This window comes from Zootoca vivipara, chromosome 14 (assembly GCF_965207765.1).
Source record: "Zootoca vivipara chromosome 14, rZooViv2.hap1.1, whole genome shotgun sequence".
Classification (NCBI taxonomy): domain Eukaryota; kingdom Metazoa; phylum Chordata; class Lepidosauria; order Squamata; family Lacertidae; genus Zootoca; species Zootoca vivipara.
The window spans coordinates 37,731,271-37,749,017 of NC_142597.1; the positions used below are offsets into that span (position 1 = coordinate 37,731,271).

Genomic DNA, 17,747 nt, shown 5'->3' on the forward strand with positions numbered 1-17,747 from the left:
AACTCTGCTATGTTTATATTCCGACCCTGTGTCTAGTGGAGGCGCAGGATTTTTTCACTTGCTTTTGGGTGTCAAGTGTGCAGAGAATATCACCTACCCCCCCCCCCACTTCTCAAAAGAGAAGAGAAAACTTCTAGCCCGCTGCTGTTCTGTTTACATCCTGCTCTTTGACGGCGGTGATAACCAAATGTGCCGGCAGGCAAAACGGAAAAAAAATGCAATAAGCAACAATTACAGATCATTAAAGGAGAATAACGAAGGCATTGATTGGAAAAAGCTGCTAGAGGCAGCGGCGCTACTTAACTAAGCCAGTTGTAAGAAACGCTTGAAAATATGTGGGCATTGTCCGTGAGAACTCTGAAACTGGGAGTGGTAGAAGCAAAGAGGATTTCTGGTTGTTTTGAACCCAAAATGCTCTCTCTCTCTGTGTGTGTGTGTGTGTCAGAGAAAGCATTCTGCTTGGAATCTTTGCTGCAGAATAATATTTAATAAATATGTACATCTCTGGTGGTGCGTATGCTACCAGATTTTAGATTTTTAGATTTTTAGATTTTTAGATTTTTAGATTTTAGAAGACATCTGAAGGCAGCCCTGTTTAGGGAGGCTTTTAATGTTTAATCGATAATTTTATTTTATTTTTCTGTTGCAAGCCACCCAGAGTGGTTGGGGAAACCCAGCCAGATGGGCGGGCTATAAATAATAAATTATTATTACAGTGGTACCTCGACTTACGAAGGCGATCTGTTCCGCGGTGCTCTTCGTAAGTCGAAACCTTCGGATGTTGAAGCGTCCATTTTGCACTTCGGCGCAGAACGCGCGCGGGGCGAAAATACTTCGGGTTTGCCGACTTCGTAAGTCGAAACCTTCAGAAGTCGAGGCATTCGGATGTCGAGGTACCAATGTATTATTATTATTATTACTATTACTATTCAGCTGCAGCCTAAATCTCTACACACTGACATTGTGATCCCTGCATTGCAGGGGGTTGAACTAGATGAGCTTTAAGGTCCTTTCCAACTACGGTTCTGTGATTCAGCAGAATGGGATGGTCCACTTCAGCCTGCAGATGAAGGGGAAGGAAACTGTGTTCCTACCCCACCCACAGAGCTCTCTGCAAGCGGAAAAGCTTTCTCCCTGGTGTGCTGGCTTTCTACTCTTTCACTCCTCGTGGGAGCATAAAAAATAAGCACAGGCAACTCCCCATTTATGTGCATTCAGTATGTGTGCAACCTCACACACACACATCACTGTGAACCTGGAAGTGGCATGAAAAGCGCCCCGAGAGCGTGGAAATGGTGCAGAAACAGCGCCTAGCAATCCCACAAGCCTTTGCAAGTGCAATCCCAGGAGCCCTTGCGCAGACCGCCACATAACTTAGGAGTTGCCTGTGAAAAATCCACGGCTCATAGCTTCACCTCCAGTCGGCCGCGTGGGCAGATCCCAGTTTGCTCTCTCATGGGGGTGTCTCAGAAGAAAACACACGGCCTGTGGCTGGAGAGGCCATCCTGAAATCTTAGCTCGGAAAGGCCTGCGCAGTCCCACCCCCAGCCATTAAAACCTGCACCAGCCACCCCGGTGTTGTCTAGCCTGGGTTCCCCCATCTCCCTCTTCTTTGCATGCTAATGACACCGTAGTGCGGAGATTCCCCCCACCTACCCACCCACCCCAATCGTATTTTCCTGTCTGTGGCTGGAGAATCGAGGGAAGGCACCTCTCTGCCATCGGCGCCACTGTCTGAAAGAGCCGGTTGCAGGAAACGGTTGCTATGGCAACTCTAGCTTTCGTTACCTAGGAGACCGGCAGGGTCCTCCCCCCGCTTCTTTATTTTACACATGCAGAATATGGAACGCGGGATATGCGCCTCTTTGCAGGGGGTGGGGCTCGATCCCGCGATGTTCTTGTGGCGGTGTTGCATTGTGGGACATGGCAATTCTAGCCTGGGCTGCTGTGTTTTACCTGTCTTTATTTACTCGGCTGCTGTGTTACCATTTTATATCTATAGACAGATAGATTGATTATTGTCTGCTTTCCTTTATGTATTGTAGCCCGCCTTGGGGTCTGCGTAGATCAGGGGTCAGCAAACCTTTCCAACAGGGGGCCGGTCCACTGTCCCTCAGACCTTGTGGGGGGCCGGACTATATTTTGGGGGGAAATATGAACAAATTCCTATGCCCCACAAATAACCCAGAGATGCATTTTAAATAAAAAACACCTTCTACTCATGTAAAAACACCAGGCAGGCCCTACAAATAACCCAGAGATGCATTTTAAATAAAAGGACACATTCTACTCATGTAAAAACATGCTGATTCCCATACTGTCCGCGGGTCAGATTTAGAAGGCGATTGGGCTGCATCCGGCCCCCGGGCCTTAGTTTGGGGACCCCTGGTGTAGATAGAGGGCAGGTCATAAATATTTGAAATAACTAGATCATAATATAGGGGGCTGGGATTTGGATGACTTGACCTTATTGGTGGTGGGCCACCCCCCCCCCAACCAAACAATAGCCCTTGTACTACAATTCCTTGCTCGATTCCAATAGCAGCCTTTATTTATTCCGTTGACTTACAGCTGAGTTTGTGTGCTCCGTGGCTGTGGTTTTTTGCTTCATAAGCAGATGACTAGTCATGTTGCTAGACCTTATGAGGACCGTGGGATGGTGAAACCTCATCAAATGATGCAGGTTGTGTGTGTCAGTGTTAGAATCTCAGATACATAAGCTGGGCGCCAAATGGCTCCTTAGATCAGGGTTACAGTCACCAAAATAGAATGGCTAGTTGCAAATTGGGGCCAGGCGGTTCAAAATTCGTATTTTTAATATGAGCTTTTGGTTCCTGAAATTCATTCTGATTGTGCAGATTATAATGGATAGAGTTCTACAGGATGTGGTATTATTCAGGATCCCCAGACACGCACCTCCAGAGACATCAGGTGCCGATGGCACCCAAGCATCTTCACTTGGTCGTAAAATGCGCCTGGTGGATTTCGAACACGGGTGTGGGTGGGTGTCAGGGAAGGAGAGAGAGAAATCTGACCAGATGTCTCATTGAGATGATGCGGCCCTTTTCTTCGGCCACCTTGGTCTCTGCAGCCCATGGAACCATTCAGTGGCTCTACTCGAACGCTTATAAGCAAATTGCCGCTCCTTTTCTCCTCTTAAATAAGGCCTATTTTTTTAACCTCCCATTTGCAAATTGCACAGCGCAGCACTCTTCCAGAGGCGAGGCACAGGGAGAAATTGCCCCCGGAGCTTTGTTTTCTTTACTCGGATGCAAGAACGAGCGACTTAATTACAGTCGGCTGCAAAAAGTGGGAAATATTTGTACAGCAACAAATGCAGGCTGCTGTGTCCTAAATGCGGGCACGCGGTGGAGTAGTGACAGGGCGGGCCTTGCCTCAAATGCTCTGCTTGCAAGGGCGTTTAAACAAAGCGAGTCTTTCCAGGCGTGCGGCTCTTTTAAACACACTCCTTGTGCAGCAAGGCCCCGGGTTCAAATCCTTAAAGGGACCCCTGACCATTAGGTCCAGTCGTGACCGACTCTGGGGTTGCGTGCTCATCTCGCATTATTGGCCGAGGGAGCCGGCGTATAGCTTCCAGGTCATGTGGCCAGCATGACAAAGCCGCTTCTGGCAAACCAGAGCAGCACATGGAAACGCCGTTTACCTTCCCGCTGTAGCGGTTCCTATTTATCTACTTGCATTTTGACGTGCTTTCGAACTGCTAGGTTGGCAGGAGCTGGGACCAAGCAACGGGAGCTCACCCCGTCACAGGGATTCGAACAGCCGACCTTCTGATCAGCAAGCCCTAGGCTCAGTGGTTTAACCACAGCGCCACCTGGGTCCCTACTCGACCCATAATCCTTACTCGGCCCATAAAACTCGCTTGGTGACCTTGGGATGATAGTCACTGTCCCCGTCTCTTAGCTTCACCTACCTTGCAGGGGTGCTGTGAATATTTATTGATATTTCATCAAGTTTATACGGAACGATGGAGGTGGAGATGCTCCTTCAGGTATATTGGTCCGAGGCTGTTTAGGGCTTTAAAGGTCAGCACCAACACTTTGAATTGTGCTACATAACACGCATGCACAGCCCCGGGTGTCACGGCGGCTTGCTACGCCCCTGAGGAAAGGACGGTTTTTTTCTGCCTCCCTACTTCCAGCTACTCTGTAGACGAGAACAGACCCTCTTAAGAATATTAGGGGGTGGGCAGAGGAAGGACTAGACCAGGGGTCAGCAAACTTTTTCAGCAGGGGGCCGGTCCACTGTCCCTCAGACCTTGTGGGGGGCCGGATTATATTTTTGGGGGGAAAATGAATGAATTCCTATGCCCCACAAATAACCCAGAGATGCATTTTAAATAAAAGCACACATTCTACTCATGTAAAAACACCAGGCAGGCCCCACAAATAATCCAGAGATGCATTTTAAATAAAAGGACACATTCTACTCATGTAAAAACACCAGGCAGGCCCCACAAATAATCCAGAGATGCATTTTAAATAAAAGAACACATTCTACTCATGTAAAAACATGCTGAGACCTGGACTATCCGCTGGCCGGATTTAGAAGGTGATTGGGCCGCATCTGGCCCCCGGGCCTTAGTTTGGGGACCCTGGACTAGACGATGTGAAAAATGAACATAATGTTTTAGCAGCAGTTCGTTCATTTTCAGCTTCCGTATTCTTGTGTGTGTGTGTGTTTTTAAAGCACGCCTAGACTTGCTGCGCCCTTAACCTAGGTCTCAGGTGCCATTGAGCTCCTAGCTTTCATATCTCAGTTTCTAACGCTGGCTCCCAGGATTCTTTTGGGTGGGTGGGTGGGAACCATGACTCACAGATCCAGAGACTTCCCCACCCACAGAGGCTGGCCTAGGCGCCACCATATGCCAGAGAGGAATCCCAACTCCTCTCTTGCGGCTGCCCCCGCCTCCTCCGCCTCCTGACAGATGGGAGCTGAGGCCTAAATGGTGCCCCTGAAGTGATCATTGTTCAGGGAGGGGGCTCATTATTTATCACATTTCACTCCTGCTTTTCCTCCCAAAGGAGCCCAAGGCGGCCAATGCACAAAAGAGAAAGCGTTTAAATGGGATAAAGGCAATTCCAACATGTAGTATTATTATTGTTATTGCTGGTGCCAAATGTTTCCCTCTGCTTTCCTTTGGGCTGCGTCAGTGAGTCTTGTCGTCTGGGCACCAAAGAGAAGAGGCGTACTCCATTGTCTCTTGAGATCCAGCAGTGTCAAAAGTCTCAGCTTTCCACCTCTGCGGTTGCCTTGCCTGCAAGTCGCCCCATCCTCTCCTCTTCCTGCAGAACTGTGGGCTGATCAGCAATACCCCATTGGGTGTACCTTCTTGTAGGGCCAGCTGGTGAGGGAGTGCTGCAGAGGCCACCAGAGGTTCTGGCACTGGCCACACTGGCTGGAGCTAATGGAAATTGGAGACCCCAGCAACCTTAGGGGTCCACATTGGCTACCCCAGATGTTGCTGAGACACACCATTCATTTAAAGCAGGCACAGGCAAACTTGGCCCTCCAGATGTTTTTGGGACTACAACTCCCATCATCCCTAGCTAACATGACCAGTGGTCAGGGATGATGGGAGTTGTAGTCCCAAAACATCTGGAGGGCCGACTTTGCCTATGTCTGATTTAAAGCACACACATGGCTCCTCCCATGGAATCCTGGGGTCTGTAGTTTGTTTGGCTTCTGGAAACTGGACCCGTGCAAAAGGCAAACTACAGTTCCCAGGATTCTTTGGGGGGAAGCCATGTGCTTTGGAAGTCTGGTGGCCCAACTGCTTTGCTTCCCTAAGAGAGGAGCGGTGGGTCCCCTCCCCAAGCCACTGGTTGGTTCATTTCAACCACCTCCTTCTTCCCAGTGTTGGTGTAGGGCCAAACAGCAGGGCCATTGCCAAACTCCAGCCCCCATCATCCATGCCATGCTAGTCGAGGGGCTGAGGGGAATTGGCTCCCCCCTTCACCTGGAGGGGCTGCAGATATTGTCCACTCTGGCGGGCAGGTGAAATCACGCAGAGCTTTTTTTTGGGGGGGGGGGGAGCTCAGTATGATACCCAGAGGTTCAGCAGCATACCCACCCACCCATGAATATAGTGTGCAAAATATTCTCCCAAGTGTGTGCTAGCTGGTCTTCCTTGGCACGATTGAGGCCAGTAGCAGAATTTGGTTGTGGAAACGAAACGGAAACATTTCTCTTTTTTAAGCTCGCTGCCCACCTGCTGCAAGAGCAAGCAAAAAATGGTTTTGGACACGATTTAACTGGCTCAGCTTTGGAATTCCAGCACAGAATTCCATTAGGATCCTAGTTGATGCTGTGTGTGTGTGTGTGTGTGTGTGTGTGTGTGTGTGTGTGTGTGTGCAAACACACACACACCTCCCTCATTTATTTGGTGAAAGGAGGCTTTCCCCATCCACCTGTGTCCACCTGCAAACGACACAGAATCGGGGTGCCGGTCATTCTGGCCGGGACCAGCTCTTTGGGGCCGTGGCAGCAAAGAGAAAAACAAAATGAAAACATCCCAGGTTCGAAATGCAGTTGAGAGATGTGGCTACCCAAGCAACGGCCAAGCCTGCCAGAACCGGAGCCTGTAGGTGCGTTGTTGCTATAGCAACCCAATCCCATGCGATAGCTTGCCTCGTGGTGTATTCCCCCCCCCCGGTGTGTTTGCTGTTTCGTTTTTTTAAAAAACTAAAAACTGCCACCGTCCTCGTGACAAATGCATGATGGGATTCTTCCCCTCCAGGGGAGGGCTGCATTTAGCAAACACCTGATGTGTTTTGTGTGTGTCTGAACCCCTGATGAAGAGTTCTGCGGGGCTCTAAAGTTTGCTCACGGTTTTGTCACACTTTGGTAACAGACTTTATAAAGGAGTTGTTGCTGTCCTGTGTGTTTTGGATTCCCTCCCGTTTGAGCCAGCATAGCTGTTGTTGTCTTAAATATTCATTCAGGGGTTATCCAGGAGAGAGTGCACCTGGCTCTAAGCCTTTGAAATCCACCAGGCGCATTTTGCACCTGGCTATGGCCGCTTGTGACCAAGTGCCCGAAGGAGATGACTCCTGACATTTCCACCACCTGGAGTTGCATCCCTGGATCTCGACTCTTTTCACACCCTTAATGCCACATCCTGTCGGAATTCTTTCCGTTCTATTTCACCTGCGCAATTGGAACGAATCTCGGAAACCCAAAAGCTGGTATTGAAGAAAGCGATCCCCTTTGTCCACAAGACGATTAAACCCCCTTGGGTCAAAATGCTGGGCCTGTAATACCCATTAAAAGCGGCATTTACTGTGCCGACCACCATCTGGGAATGTCGCCGTGCTTGGATTGCACACTCACACACACACACACACACACACACACACACACACACACACACACCCGGCCAACCCACCCGCTTTTCCTGCCTTTTGACCCACTTTCCCTATCTGTCAGACTAATAGAAATGAGAGGTGGGGGGGGGGTTAGGAAGGTTTAGGCTCTGAGAAAGAGTTTTGCAAGCCGCTGGTACTAGGATAAAAATTAAGCTCCGCCAGGAGGAGGAGACGGCTCTCCGCAGATAGTCCCCTACATGGTTTTCCGGGGGGGGGGGAGTATGAGGAGGAGGCAGCATCTGACTCGGACCTTTGTCTTTCCTTGGAGAGAGCAGGAGAGGGGGGGGGAGCTTCCTTAGTCTGGCTGCTTTGAGGATTCCACCAGTTACGGACCCGGCTCAGCCACTCTGTCCTGCTACGGCACGTACGTGTTTGCCGTGTCCGTCGTTTCCTTTAGGGGGCTTGCCGGATCAGCCAAGCCGGAAAGGGAACCTTGGCAGGGAGGCTGGTTCGCTCGGATCCTGGGAACGTCTGCATGCAAAGTGTGTGCTGCACCAGCTGAGCTGCCACGAGGTCCTGGGTTCAACCTGCCACCTCTCAGCCTTTTAGTGGGGACTGAGGGCCGTACTCTTCTCTGCGCAAGCATCCAGGGGCCAAGTGGCAATATTGGGTGGAACAGCAAATGCACCTTGTGCCTCAGCAGAGCACAGTGGGTAAAAGTGGCTGTAGGTGGGGATCCAGAGTCTCGTGAGTTTGAATCCCCGGTTGTGCTTTTGGAGAGCCACTGTGGTGCAATGGTTCGAGTGTTGGGCTAGGACCTTGGGCCAGCCAGCGTCTCTCAGCCTGGCCTGCCTCGCAGGGTTGTTGTGAGGGTAAAGCAAGGTTGGGAAGAGCTACGTACACCGTTACTAGCCTGCAAAATACAGTGGTACCTCACACAGGACCTTCACCGCCTTCACTGGTTCTGATTTGAAAGAGAGGTAGAGCTGGGTATCATCCGCATACTGATGAACACCCAGCCCAAACCCCCTGATGATCTCTCCCAGCGGTTGCATGTAGATGTTAAAAAGCATGGGGGAGAGGACAGAGCCCCACAAGTGAGAGCCCAGGGGTCCGAACACTCATCCCCCACCACCACTTTCTGAACACGGCCCAGGAGGAAGGGGCGGAACCACTGTATGACAGTGCCCCCAGCTCCCAGCCCCTCTAGACGGTGACCCAATTTGGCCTGCAAGGCCATTTCCCTAGAACCCATCTAGGGAGAGGGACATGGTTCTCTCCTGCTGGGGTCTGTATCACAGAATCATAGAGAGCTGGAAGGGACCTTGAGGATCATCTAGTCCGACCCCCTGCAATGCAGGACTATGCAGCTGTCCCATATGGGGATTGATCCTGTGACCTTGGTGTTATCAGCACCACGCTCTAACCAGTTGAGTTATCCAGCATTGCCAGCACATTCCCTGCAAGGAATGCACTGGCAAAGCAGACCCCTGCGAAGAGAGCAAGATTGAAGTCTCTGCTCATCAGCCGGTGGGTGGAGAGTCCAATCCTGCCTGGTGCTGTTTGCCAGCACATTTCTCAATTGGTACTGGTACAGCAGACCCCTCCACCCCCGCTCAGTGGTTCACCTTCCCACCCATTGGTCACATTGATGTCATGCAATGCTTTGCAAGCCCCCAAAACCGGCTGCTTGTCTGGGGCCTGCAAAGCACTTTCCCCGCTTCGATTCCAAATCCCTTCGGGCACAGGCGGCTCCAGCCAATGTTGTATCCAGTTCCCCGCCATTGACCCCACTGAGGATCAGCTGCCGAGAGCAAAGGAGAGTTTATTGGGCAGAGTGCTTGATGTTCTGCTAGCTGGGCATTGCTAAAGCACATCCCTCATGGCCAGGCAACCCTCTCTCTGATTTGGCGGCAGAATCAATGTGCCCGTTGAAATCTGCTGTGTGAGGAGGGCAGCTGTGGGGAAATAGCACGTGGTCAAGTTGTTTTTCCCAGGAGGGAGAGGGGCGAGGCTGAGGCTGGTGACAGAGTTTAGCTGGAGGGAAGACTGGAGTTGCTGACTCTCTTCCTGCGGGCGGGCGTCTGTCCCGCAGCCTCCTGGGAATGCATGACTAAGCAAAAACCAGGATCGGGTGCCTGTCCATCGGCAGAGTGTAAAGGGGACATCGCTTGAATTTGGGGGTCCTCAGAATGACGGACAATTAAAGCTAAAAGTCCACTTTCCCAGCACTTTGCAGACATTGGCAGGAAAGTGTTGGGTTTTTTTAGGTGTGTGTTTTGAAAGCATCTTTCTCCGTTGTCTTTTCTCGCTCTTGCTAATTGTGTACCTCTGCTGTTCCCTCGTGAGGGTTTTCTGCACAATGCCTGTAGGCTTAGATTTCATGGTGTGTGTGTGTTTGCAAAGTATCTTTGCAACACTGCAAGAGGGCAACTCCCCAGGGTGGAGGGAAAGACCCTTTGCAGTCCATGCATGTGCCCTGATCTGGTGCAGCAAAGCGTATAGCGTTCGGCGCTCTCAGTAAACAAGCCAAGTTGTACGTTGCCACCATCCCTCCCTTCAAGGGCCTACTTCTTACTGGGGCTGCAAGCCACATGTGTCCTGGCTTGTATCGCCTCAGCCTACGGGGAGCATGCTGGAACGCTTCTTCCCCATATGCAAAATAAGAAAAATAAAATCCCTGCACATAGAAGGCAAGCATCCCAGAGAATGTGTGTGCATCCATTTCCCTGACATGCTGGCTTTCTTTATGCAAGGATATTTGTATAATTTTGTGTGTGTACAGGAGCAGAGTCTGAAAAAAAGCACAATCCAAATTTGCAGGTTGGCTAGTTTGAGTGAGGGCTGGGCCAGTATTGAATCTACCCTGCACCAATTGGATCCACAAATAAAAACCTCCTTTAATTCTCTCTCCCTGCGCCCCCCCCCCCGTTTCCCAACCATATGGACAGTTTCTGTTTTCAAATTGCCTTCGTTCAGATGCTCAGGAAAGTGGGCACGGTGGGGAGGGGGAACGTAAACACATTCTGCCTTTTCATTTTGGGGGTGCTTGTCCAGGCAGGGGGCAGAAGGCATTGAGCGCCCCTTCACTGGAGGTGCCGTAGCCGAATCTGGACTGCACCCTGGGTTGAGCCTGATGGCTTCTGGGTTCCTTCGCAGCTCTGAGAAACCCCCGGCAGTACTGCATTAACAAGGGGAGGAGGAGGGGAGACACCGATGGCCTGACTCTGCACCAGGAAGCTTCCCAAGCACACCTTCAACACTTTTATTTTTGGAAGAGGTTTTGTTATGGTTGCTTTCAAAGAACACGAGTTTGCTCTCCCGCCAGATGGGGAGCGCAAGAGAGGGGCTCAAAGTCTGGTTCCCCTTCCTGCAAACCTCTCCACAGTATAAATGCACCTCGCACTTCATTAGCCCGGCTCCTGGAGTTGCCGCTTAGACCGCAGTGGCGGAGAAGCAGAATCTGGTCACGTGCGACTAGAGGTCTGATCTCATCCTTTTCTGGCTGCTTTGCCCAGCAGCGCCGCCAACCCCCTCCCCTCCCCTCCGCCACCTTCCCATGCCGTGGTTGCCAGAGAAAACCCCACACAGCCCTTCCGGAGTCAGGCTTTCATGCTTTGAGGATTTGACTCCTTGATCTTTCTGTGCTTTATAGGGTGCAGGTTTGAGCTGGGGAAAAAAATTGCATTCCCGGTGTGTGAAGAGCGTTGTTTTGCAGAAATGTGAAAATTCAGAGGGTTGCCCCAAGATGGAGTGGCGTTTTAAGGGGGAGGGGGAATCTGGGAACAGCCTCCCAAAAGCATCCCTGAGAGCTAGGAAGTGGTACTGTATTTATCTTTCTCCCACCCCAATTATCAGCTAATTGTGTGTCATTGGGACATTAGGCATCTTTTGTTGTGCCTTTGTGCTAAAACACACTGGCTTGTATCCAAAGTTTGTCTCCTGCTCAGTGGGTCTGTTGATTTCAGCGGGTCTATTCTGTGCATGTTGTTGTTGTTGTTGTTGTTGTTTAGTCGTGTCCGACTCTTTGTGACCCTATGGACCAGAGCACGCCAGGCACTCCTGTCTTGCACTGCCTCCCGCAGTTTGGTCAAACTCATGTTCATAGCTTCGATAACACTGTCCAACCATCTCGTCCTCTGCCGTCCCCTTGTCCTTGTGCCCTCCATCTTTTCCAACATCAGGGTCTTTTCCAGGGAGTCTTCTCTTCTCATGAGGTGGCCAAAGTATTGGAGCCTCAGCTTCAGGATCTGTCCTTCCAGTGAGCACTCAGGGCTGGTTTCCTTCAGAATGGATAGGTTTGATCTTCTTGCAGTCCATGGGACTCTCAAGAGTCTCCTCCAGCACCATAATTCAAAAGCATCAATTCTTCGGCGATCAGCCTTCTTTATGGTCCAGCTCTCTTTATTCTGTGCATAAATTGTGTCTTTATTTAGTTCCATTGCTTTCAAGGTGATGGACATGGCTCTCCTTCTCACTTTGTTCTCACAACAACCCTGCGAGGTAGAGAAGGCTGAGAGGCAGCGACTGGCCCAAGCTCACCCAGTAAGCATTGTGGCTGAGCAGGGATTTGAACCAAGTCCACACAGGTCCTAGCCCAGTACTCTAACCGCGACGCCACACTGCCCCATACCCGTTCCTCTACATTTGTGCGATCCAGGAAGCTGTGACTTGGCGAGGCTCCTTGCCGCATGGCCCATCACCCATGGGGTGGCGATTAACATACGCTTTCCACATATAGCATGTTCTTTACTATGCAGAAGCGCTGGTGTGTTTGCAGCATTTAAAACATGGGTAGGCAACCTAAGGTCCAGGGGCTGGATCCGGCCCAATTGCCTTCTCAATCCGGCCCGCAGACGGTCTGGGAATCAGCATGTTTTTACATGAGTAGAATATGCCCTTTTATTTAAAATGCATCTCTGGGTTATTTGTGGGGCCTGCCTGGTGTTTTTACATGAGTAGAATGTGTCCTTTTATTTAAAATGCATCTCTGGGTTATTTGTGGGACATAGGAATTTGTTCACTATTATTTTTCAAAATATAGTCTGGCCCCCCCACAAGGTCTGAGGGACAGTCCGAAAAAGTTTGCTGACCCCTGATTTATTTATTTTTTAAAAAATAATTTTCATTGGTTTACCGTATATACATCCTCTAACAATATCTCTCGTAACAGTTTTCCGTATTTTCCTACCGCCTCCCCTGGACTTCCCTTTTATTTCCATATTGTTCACCCTGCGTATTGTTTCCCCAAAATTTTCCCAATACATATAATCTACAGACACTGAGGTCCAGTACCGAGGGCCTCCTCGGTGGTGGCGCCCTCCCATCAGATGTCAAAGAGAAAAACAGCTACCAGATTTTTAGAAGACATCTGAAGGCAGCCCTGTTTAGGGAGGCTTTTAATGTTTAATAGATTATTTTATTTCATTTTTCTGTTGGAAGCCGCCCAGAGTGGCTGGGGAAACCCAGCCAGACGGGCAGGGTATTATTATTATTATTATTATTATTATTATTATTATTATTATTATTATTATTATTAGTGGTCCTCCTTTCCGCGCCTGCTTTCCTCCTTATTTTATCTGGGTCCTTTTTGCAGACTTTGAAGCGCAAGGAGAAGGAGTACGAGCACGAGATGGAGCGGCTGGCGAGGGAGAAGATCGCCACGCAGCAGCGGCTGGCGGACTTGAAGCACGAGCTCAGCCAGTGGATGGATATCCTGGAGATCGACCGGATTATCCGGCAGACGGTTCAGCCGGAGGACGATCAAGCGTCTACCTCGACTGCGTCAGGTGCGTCGGAAATGCTGCCCAGTGGGGCCTGGTGGTGTGGTGGGTTGATTTTTTGGGGGAAGCGGGGCGCACAGAGATGCACTTGCGGCTGTCGCTCATTGGTAGAGCACCTGCTTTGTAGAATCAGAGAGCTGGAAGGGACTCGAACCCACAACCTTGATATGAGGAGTCTCATGCTCTGCCAGCTTGAGTCCTCCAGGACAACTGAGCTATCTTTCGTGGGCAGAAGGTCCCAGGTTCCAGTCCTCAGGATCTTCGGTTGAAATCCTGTCTGCAATCCTGCAGGGAGCATAGCCAGCTCCAAGCTAGATGGTCTTTGGTGTGACTCTGTATAAGATGGCTTCCTGCGTTCTTCTGTGCCGTAGGCTGCATTCTAAACCCTGTACTAAACTCCCATCCAGGACCAGCCCACTGTGGCATGCCAGCAACTCTGCACGTGCCCCAACAAGCTGTTCCAGATTCGCACCATCCAGGAAACCTCCCCATCTGCCGTGTCTGAGGCTATACCATTTCAGGCTCACACGATTTAAATGCACCTCCCTGCAAACAAATTCCCTGGAGGTAGAAAGCTAGCTTCTCAGGGTGACAGAATACTTTCCCCTTGTACACTAGCTTTCTATGAGCGGGAATGAAATACATTTTTTAAAATTTGCTTTTTTTATATGGAGGCTGAAGCGGTGCAGCCCCAACACACACTTCCCATCTCATGATAGGGGTAGTGCGGTCTTTGTTGACTACGCCAGGAAGTGACTGCCTGTAACTTTCGGACATGTTCCAGAGAGGCAGTGGTACCAGTACAGTGGTGCCTCGCAAGACGAATTTAATTCGTTCTGCGAGTCAATTTGTTTTGCGAAAAATTCGTCTTGCGAATCGCGGTTTCCCATAGGAATGCATTGAAATTTCTTTTTTTGCCCATAGGAATGCATTAATTAAATTTCAATGCATTCCTATGGGAAACCGTGATTCGCAAGACGAATTTTTCGCAAAACAAATTCGTCTTGCGAGTCACCATCAGATCGCAAGACGCATTCGTCTTGCGAAAAATTCGTCTTGCAGGGCATTCGTCTTGCGAGGTACCACTGTAGTTGCCAATTAGCTACTGCGCTCAGGTCGGGGTGCTGGTTTTCGTGTGTAAACTTGTGCCAGAATACCTGAAAAATTATCTCACCCCTTGTAATATACCTTCCAGAACACTGTGCTTGGCAGGTGAACATCTGCAGATGCCATCATTAGACAGGCACCATCTCTGTTGTCTGTTTCTGGTGTCTTCTGAAGACCTTCACCTTCTAATCAGCCTTTTAACTGCTAGAGGCTGAGGCTGAGGTAGCTCACTCGGTAGAACGTGAGGCTCTTAATCTCAGGGTCATGGGTTCAAGTCCCACATTGGGCGAAAGGTTCCTGCATTGCAGGGGGTTGAACTAGATGACCCTCAGGGTCCTTTCCCAACTCTACAATTCTATGATTCTAGACCAGGCATCCCCAAACTGCGGCCCTCCAGATGTTTTGGCCTACAACTCCCATGATCCCTAGCTTACAGGACCAGTGGTCAGGGATGATGGGGATTGTAGTCCAAAACATCTGGAGGGCCGAAGTCTGGGGATGCCTGATCTAGACCTTCCCTGCCTGCATCTACATTGGAATTCTTTTTTTAAAAAAAAAAGCTTCAATAATTTTCACTGTGTAACACATCTGAACTCCTTTGGCAGAAAGAGTGGGGATACACACCAGTGTATAATCTAGGTGCCACACGGCTCCTTAAACCAAGGTTACCATCACCAAAACAGAAAGCCTAGGTGCCATATCTGGGCAAGACAAAATTATCTTTCAAATGATGGGCTAACTGTGATTGAGTCTCAGTTAAACATCTGGCTAGTTCAGTGGCCAACCTTGAGCTAGGTTATGAATGTTGAGAAAAGTCACTATATACACATTGGCCTATTCTGATCTCTTTTTCTTAATGGTGACACGGACCATTCATAACGTAAAGATATTCTTTGCAGCTGTCAGCAGGGCAGTGGGGTGCGGTAAGTGAAGACAAGCTGCAGCAATTAACTGTAAAGCTTTTCACTGCTCCTGCTCCGGCTGCAGAGAGAAAAAAACATTATGGTTCCTGAAATTCATTCCGATTTTGTAGATAAAAAAGAACTGATAGAATTCTACAGAATGTGGCATTAGTGCCTGAAAACAGTCGAGATTCAATGATCCCCAAGCACGCAACTCCAGAGGGTGGAGATGCCAGGCGTCACCCAGGCATCTTCGCTTGGTCCCTAGCGGTCGATAGCCTTGTGCAAAATGTGCCTCATTTCAAACCCAGAGCAAGTACTATGGAGATAACGGAGTTATACAAAATACGTACTATTGGAAAAAGATGCAGTAGAAAAGGTTTGATAATAGGACCCATGAAAGGGAAGGTGGGAAGTCCAGAGATTCGGAGGATTCTTTAAATGTGGATGTGTATGGTTGCATTGGGACGCGGCTGGTGCTGTGGGTTAAACCACTGAGCCTAGGGCTTGCCGATCAGAAGGTCGGCGGTTTGAATCCCCGCGACGGGGATTCGGCGGTTTGAATCCCCGCGACGGGGTGAGCTCCCGTTGCTCGGTTCCAGCTCCTGCCAACCTAGCAGTTTGAAAGCACGTCAAAGTGCAAGTAGATAAATAGGCACTGCTGTGGCAGGAAGTTAAACGGCGTTTCTTTGTGCTGCGCTGCTCTGGTTCGCCAGAAGCTGCTTTGTCATGCTGGCCACCTGGAAGCTGTACTCGGCCAATAACGCGAGATGAGCGCCGCAACCCCAGAGTTGTCCACGACTGGACCTAATGGTCAGGGGTCCCGTTACCTACGGTTGCATTGTTATAATTTTATATTTGTGAAATCATTTCCCAAAAAGTAAAAATTTCAAAGATGTAATAAATAACACGTGCCCTCGTTTTGTCCTCCCCACAGAGGGTGAAGATAACATGGACGAAGACATGGAAGACGACCGGCCGGCAAACTCCTTGCCGAAGCCGTCCCACCGCCAGCACCCCGAGCACATGAAGGCAGCGCTCCCCCTCGCCGCCTCGCACCACCCGTCCATCCTGCCTCTGGCCCAGAAGCACGCCCCTCCGCCGCCGCACGCGCAGCCCCCCCTTCAGCCCCAAGCACTGGTGCCTCCCCAGGCCATCGTCCCCGCACAGACTCACCTGGTGGCGGCCTCCACCGTGCAATCGACTGTTATCGCCCACACTGCCACCACGCATGCCTCCGTCATTCAGACTGTCAACCACGTCCTGCAGGGGCCGCCGGCCAAGCACATCGCTCACATCGCCCCTTCCTCCGCCTCCAGCCCGCAGGTGCAGCTCGCCGCCGCCGCCCAGCCCATCGGCCACATCACGGTGCACCCGGCCGCCCTCAACCACGTGGCGCACCTGGGCCAGCAGCTCCCCCTCTACCCGCAGCCCGTGGCGGTCAGCCAGCCGGTGGTCAGCCACATCGCCCACACCATCTCTCACCAGCAAGTGAACGGAACGGCCGGCCTGGGGCAGCCGGCCGTCATGGCCAAGCCGGCCGTCGGGACTCAGGTGGTGCACCACCCGCAGCTGGTGGGGCAGACGGTCTTGAACCCCGTCACAATGGTCACCATGCCTTCCTTCCCAGTGAGCACCTTGAAGCTGGCTTAGGGGCCGCCGGGCGCCCGGCCGAAACTCCATACATTCCAAACTGCGTTGCCCCACCCCTACCACCCGTTGTGAAGTGAGGAGGGAGGAGGAAGAGGGGAGGGTGCAACAGGTCTGGGGAGGAGGGGGGGGGAATGGGGACATACAAAAAAAAAAGATTAACACACACAAGACACACGCTTGTTCTTTTCTTCTTTCTCCTCCCTCTTTTCCCTTTCCTGATTTCTATTAGGCAGCCTGGTAATTGAGAAAAATCAGGACCTGCTACTACTGCACTTGAATTTCCCCCAATCAGAACATTTAATGAACAGTCCTACATAGTGATTATTAATCCCCCCTTTTTTCCATGTAATCAACGAAGTATGACTATAATGATGTTCTTAAGACGTTTTCCCCCTTCCTACCCCGTTTTATTTTTATTTTTTTAATGCGTTGCTTCTTCGTAGGTTTGTTTTTTTTAAAAAAAAATAAGGCTGATCTCTTTATGGAGAGACTTTGCATAGTTAAGAAGAGGAAGAAGAAGAAGAAGAAGAAGAAGAAGAAGAAGAGAATCATAGAAATATATATATTATATATTTATATATATATCTACCTGCCTATAGCTACATATATATATAAATATTGTTATCAAATGAAGGCCGTTGAGAAGGCTGATTTCTTCCCCCCTCCCCCTTTGCAGGAATATTAGACACGTTAACAGAAAATTTGAAAAACAAACAAACAAACAATAATCTCTTCCTTTTGGAGAGAGAAGACAGAGTTATCCTTTTTAAATGAGCATCTTTCAAAGACAGATGGTTTGGTGGACCAGGGTAAAACCATATTTAAAAAAACATACGCGACATGTTGCAGTATTTTTTTTTCCTTTCCGTATATTTGCATTTCAGTTCAACCATCAATAATCACTGTGACTTGTTACTGGCATTTTAAGGAAACCCTCTGTCTAATAAAAGGAGAGAGAAAAAAATTGCACACAA

General features: G+C 49.9%; 1 protein-coding gene across 1 annotated transcript in view; it reads left to right on the top strand.

Annotated features, from left to right (window-relative positions):
* The window catches only part of MNT (MAX network transcriptional repressor), a 56,875-nt gene extending 39,128 nt beyond the window's left edge, over positions 1-17,747 (top strand). Inside the window, exons 5-6 of the mRNA XM_035139355.3 lie at positions 12,925-13,117; positions 16,058-17,747. Coding sequence (XP_034995246.1) covers positions 12,925-13,117; positions 16,058-16,773 — 909 coding nt within the window. The 3' untranslated portion in view covers positions 16,774-17,747. The remainder of the gene's footprint in view (positions 1-12,924; positions 13,118-16,057) is intronic.